General features: G+C 35.1%; 1 protein-coding gene across 1 annotated transcript in view; it reads right to left on the bottom strand.

Moving 5' to 3' along the window:
- Positions 1-311: 311 nt before the first annotated feature.
- SCEL (sciellin) overlaps positions 312-5932 on the bottom strand; it is a 50307-nt gene continuing 44686 nt past the window's right edge. The window contains exons 15-18 of the mRNA XM_015558123.1: positions 5005-5064; positions 4339-4398; positions 3406-3465; positions 312-381 (exon numbers count right to left, since the gene is read on the bottom strand). Of these exons, the coding sequence (XP_015413609.1) occupies positions 327-381; positions 3406-3465; positions 4339-4398; positions 5005-5064 (235 nt within the window). The 3' untranslated portion in view covers positions 312-326. The remainder of the gene's footprint in view (positions 382-3405; positions 3466-4338; positions 4399-5004; positions 5065-5932) is intronic.

Raw genomic sequence — 5932 nt, 5'->3', positions numbered from 1 at the left:
CCAGTCAAGGGCACGTATGTTAGTTGCAGGCTCCTCCCAGCCCTGGCCCTGGTCAGGGTGCATGCAGGAAGCAACCAATCAATGTGTTTCTCTCATATAGATATTTCTCTCTGTCTTTCCCTCTCTCTTCCACTCTCTCTAGAAGTCAATGGAAAAATATCCTCCAGTGAGGATTAAAAACAAAATAAAACAGAACAAAAAAACAAATTAATTTGTTCTCTTTATTTCTCATATCCCCTTGCAAAATGTCCTTAGCCAAATAACTAATTTTATTTTTTGGCATAAATTGGAGACTTGCTCAGGAGTCTTGAAAAATCTTAATAAGCTTACCTTTTGTTTGCCGAGGGGCTCACTTTGATAAGATCGTTCAGGTCCTGGTTCCTAAAACAATGTTGTAAGTTTCAATAGCTAGTCAAATCAACTAAAATCAATAATGTGCATATTTTTTCAACCTTAATATTTAATTCAATTATTGTTCTAATTTAATTTTTTATTGATTGATTTTAGGGAAAAAGATAGAGGAAGGGAGAGAGAGTAATACAGATTTGTTATTCTACTTATTTATGCATTCATTGGTTGATTCTTATATGTGCCCTGACTGGGGATCAAACCCTCAACCTTGGCAGATCCGGACAACACTCTAAGCAACTGAGCTACCTGGCAAGGGCTGATTGTTGCTAATTTAAAACTTCATCATTACTTAAATTCTCTTGTTAGCCCTAGGAAAAACCAGATTGCTACTATCCATTTCTTGCATAATTTTGTACTTATGAAAATTCATTTTCATTTTATTTTATTTCTTTAAAGGTAACCTCAAATTTAAATTACTTACAAACTCCTTATTATCTATATTATATTTTATAGTAGAATTAGCATTAAAAATATTTTTGGAGGTTTCAATAGATAAGAGGAAAATATAAAATTGCTCATCATTTTCGTATCTTCCATATTTCTCTCCCTCTCCTCCAAAAAAACCCAACCAACTAAACAAACATAAAAACTGAGACTTTCAAAAACAAGTTATTTTCTGATTCTAAGGCATATAGTAATATATATAACATGAATATGTAATATTGAGGTTACTTCAAAATATAAATGAAATCACTTCAGAATCACGCTTTATGCAATGCTAAATCAGAACTAGTAAGACTTCAGATTATAAAACTTGTTTTTATTCTAAACATTCAAATAGGCAATCATAACTTTAATGGGACATTTCTGCTATTACACTGGGCTTTCATACAAACCCTAATACCAAAGAGCCTGAATAAAAACCCTAAGTTTATATACTTCATTGTGGGGACAATGTTATAGATCCTGAGGAGAAACAAAGATCAGAAAGGCTTATATCACTTAAATAATTTTTAGGATTAACCTGCAAACTCATTTTATGCACATATCTTCCCATATGACTATGTTGAACTATATGAAATTATCATTTGGTGGGTCAAAAATGGTTGAATATCAATCATTTTATAAGTTTCAATATAATAGGATAATTTCTTTGTTATCTTTTTTAAATGATTTTTTAAATTGATTTGAGAGAGAGAGAGAGAGAGAGAGAGAGGAGAGAGAGAGAGAGAGAGAAACGTTGATCGGTTGGCAACTTCCTGATGCATGGTATTGGCCGGGCTGCTATCTTCTTTGACTTAAGCATTGAGTAGTGCTACAAGGACCCAACAATTAAGAAAAAATAGTAACAATAACACTAATAGATAATGGCTAATAAGTACTTGAGTGCTGAGTGCTTTACAGGCTCAATCTTACCTAATTTTTGTAGTAACTCACTTTACAGGTAAATAAGCTCAGGCTTAAAAGAGATTAAACCAATTGTTTCTACAGCTGTAGAAACTAAGTATTTTTGGAAGAGGAACAAGGGAGACCTAACTTTCACTGAATCTTAATCTCCAAAGTAAAGTATTACATAGCCTCTAAACTCAATATCTGACTCCCAGACAAAGACAATAATGTTATGTTCTTATTTGGTGAAAAAAACACCCCAAAACTAAGGACAATTTAGCACTAAATATTCAGATAAAATAGTGATAAAATTTTGGGGTAACTATAAAATAAAATATATGCAAAGGGTGGGGATGGGTGGGCAGTGGACTGTGTTTGGGAAGTTACCCCAACTATATTCAGAATTCATCTTTCACACCCACATAAAATACTATCTAGTCCAGCCTGCAGTCTGGTTTTGTAAATAAAGTTTTATTGGAACACAGCCACATCCATTTGTTTATAATGTACTATGTATGGCTGCCAGTTGACTAGTTAAAACAGAACTGTTTTGGACTCCCCAGACCTTAAATATTTACTGTCTAGAACCTTCAAGCAAAAGTTGCTGTCTCCTGATCTAGCCTAAGACTCTTTACATGATAGCTACATAGTGTAAAAGAAAAGCATTCCTATGTGCAAAGAAAGGAAATCTACCAGAAAAAAAAATATATTCCTTAGTATCTTTTGTATTTGACTCATGTTCAAACTACCATGACAATATATGTTTATAGCATCATGGTTTTGTCATCTTTTTGCTTACTTAACATGATGTGTCTTAGAGAAAATTCCCTCTATATGAAAGACAAATGTCATTTTTTAAAAATGTGCTTTTATTGGTTTTAGAGAGGAAGGGAGAGGGAGAGAGAGATAGAAACATCAATGATGAGAAGGAATCATCTATAGGCTGCCTCCTGCATATCCTCTAGGGGGGATCGAGCCTGCAACCCAGGCAAGTGCCCTGGCAGGGAATCCAGCCACGACCTCCTGATTCATGAGTCGATGCTCAACCACTGAGCAACACTGGCGAGGCAGAGAAATGTCATTTTTTATATTCCTTATTATTTCAATGAACTAAGAATAATTTTTTCAAATGACCTTCCAATTTTAGGGTTTTTTTTTGTTTGTTTTTGTGGGGGTTTTTGTGGTAGACAGTAAGAGTAGAGGGAATAAAGAAGGGGGGAAGAAGCAAGGAGAAATTTCCTTTGGGCTTGGCGGAGTGGGCTAGAAGGTGTCAATAGGAAAAAGGGGGACATCTGTAAAACTTTCAACAATAAAGATTTTAAAAAATAAAAAATAAATAAAAACAACAACCTTGTTTAGAGTACTTATCTCTAGGAAATTGTTTTGGGATGATGTTTCATCTCATGATTCATTTTGAAGGAACCCCAAGCATGGAACACAAATCCCATACTGATAAGAGATATTCTAAAGAATTTCCTCTCCTCCACTAAAGCTCACAGCCAGGGAGCCCTGAACAAGAATGTAAATGCCAGATTGCTGACACAGAGCTATTGATTTTGAGTCCCCTCGCTGGCTGTCTCCATGATGGGACAATAAGTTTCATCATGTTTTTAAGTCAAATAGAAAAAAGGGGGATAAGAGACAGGAGAGTTCCATGAACCTCACCTTTGGTTAGTTCTGTTTGTTTCAGGAGCCACCTTGATGAGGCTGGCAACACTTTGGCACCTTTAAGACATTATAGAAATGATCAGATCAATGGTCCATTTATATCATGCAGTTGCAAATATTTATTAAAACTTAGGGACATTTTTATTATAAAATATTTTATTATTAAGTATTTATTATAACAGAGATATCTCAAAGGATTAAAGTGTTTCTGCGCTGTGAATATATTTATTGTGCCCTAGCTATAACTGCATAGAAAGATTTTACAATAACTAAAGCTTTTAGAAAATTTAGAAAATTTGTGATGGGCCACTGTTCTAAGTGATTTACATAATTAATGTGATTTAAACCTCACCTCAAATCTATGACAGAAGAACTATCCTCCCAATTTCATGAAGGGAAAAACTGAGACACAGAAAGATTAAGTTTTTCCTACATGGCTAAGGGTGGCAGGGTTGAAATTTCAAGCTAAGCAATCTAACTCCAGAGTGCATGCACTTTCTGTTACTCCAACCATCTTCCTGAGACGTAGTATTGGAATTAGCGTTGGACGTAACTAGAGCAGTTGGTCCAACTTCCTCGCTTTGAGGATGAGAAAAATGAAGCTCAGGCAGGGAGGAACCAATCTGGTTCACACAGTGAGTGAGGGCAGAGCCCTCACGTGCAGATTCCAGTCCAGTTCTCTTTCCCCTTTCCTGTGCCACCCCTCTGCTCAACAAAACAAATAAATCAATGAATAAAAGTGTCCTGTCCATCCTGGAAAACAACTATTCACCTAATTGGCCAAAATTGTTAACATTTTAGATATAAGGTTGTGGAGGTTACATGGCTTTCTTTGAACTCTCAAGTGCCAGTCAGCTGAAATGATGATTTAATTCTATTTTAAGCACTGGGTCAGCATGAAATGAGAAAGAAGAGCTTATTAAATCTCACCCTTGCACACTTTTGTCTGTTCTTGGATTCACTTTGATGAGGTTATCAAGGTCTCTGGAACTTTAAACCAAAAAGCAAACACATGGTAAGTAAAAATGGAATTAAATCAACTAAGTATATTAATTTAAAGACTATATGTACTCAAGATGAATTATACTATTAAGTTTTCATATTTGAATTAATACCAGTTTATGCCCTTCATTTAAAAGAGAGAGGGAGAGAAAAGACCTCTATACAAATCATTGACACACTGGCCAGTTTCTCATTTACCCTAAAAATAAAACTGTAAAAGTAAGCAAGATTGAGTTTTAAAAAAAATATTCAGGAATTATTTAATGATTTGCCAAAAACTTTCACCTGGCTCCTCTGATGCTATAGCTATACCCTTTTTGTGTTAATGATTTACATTTATAGTGCATTTTTGCTTTAAAGGGATTTTATACCCATTATTTTTATATCCATTCTCTTAATAATCAAGTGACAAAGGTGGGAGAAACATTTTATAACTATAGAGGCCTAAGCCAGTGTGTTCAAGGCACCCACGTGGCAAATAATGGAACCCAGACTTCCTGATTCAAACTCAAAGCCTTTTCCACACAGCCTCTCTGAAGAGTGCCACAACTCTATGCAGCTGGGGAAGGAAGAATGATCAGACATAATCCTCACCCTGAGTTACTTCTGTTCACTTCAGGGGTCACTCTGCTGAGATTGTCAAGACTCTGGCCCCTTTAAAAGATTAAAAAAATAATGAGGTTAATGAGAGATTAATAACAAGTGGGAAAAATAATTTATTAAAATTCAGAAACAGTATCAACACTTAGTGAGATCATGTCAAAGAGTTGGAGATTGGTAAAGGCGACTGCAGAGGAATGTAGGAACTTATGCATCTCTAAAACTCATGGAGACTCAGCGAGAGATTTTAATCTTGGAGCCATTATGCCAGTAGCAAATGCCATACTAGGACTCTGTATCTATCATGATTTATTTAATGCTATACTCTTGACCTTTGCCAGGTGCACTAAACATTTTGTAGTAATCCTATATATGTCTTATGGCACATTCCAGAAGGCACCCTCTTAATAGCATACTTTAACATGCTGAGGAACTTTCAAATTAATTTTGGAGAATATATATTTTGTAAATGACACTCTTTAGCAAGTTTGCTATTCACAATAATGGATTAAGATTAGTATACCAGTTTGTTAATGTTCATGATATACAGCCCGGTATCTACTTCAAGTACTTACAACTGTGTGTTAAAATTACATTTTTACTAGTTCTGTGTTGGCAACAAACAATATAAAGATTAAAATCCATGGAGTTCTGAAATGTAAAATATATTTACTGTAATATAAAACTCTACATAGTCCCTGAAAACACGTCAGGACTTCATTGTTACCCTTTAGAGCAGCGGTTCTCAACCTGTGGGTCGCAACCCCTTTCGGTCAAACGACCCTTTCACAGGGGCCGCCTAAGACCATCCTGCATATCAGATATTTACATTACGATTCATAAGAGTAGCAACATTGCAGTTATGAAGTAGCAACGAAAATAATTTTATGGTTGGGTCACAACATGAGGAACTGTATTTAAA

The sequence above is a fragment of the Myotis davidii genome, unplaced genomic scaffold, assembly GCF_000327345.1.
Source record: "Myotis davidii unplaced genomic scaffold, ASM32734v1 scaffold268, whole genome shotgun sequence".
In the NCBI taxonomy this organism is placed as follows: domain Eukaryota; kingdom Metazoa; phylum Chordata; class Mammalia; order Chiroptera; family Vespertilionidae; genus Myotis; species Myotis davidii.
This window is presented reverse-complemented; position numbering and strand designations above follow the sequence as displayed.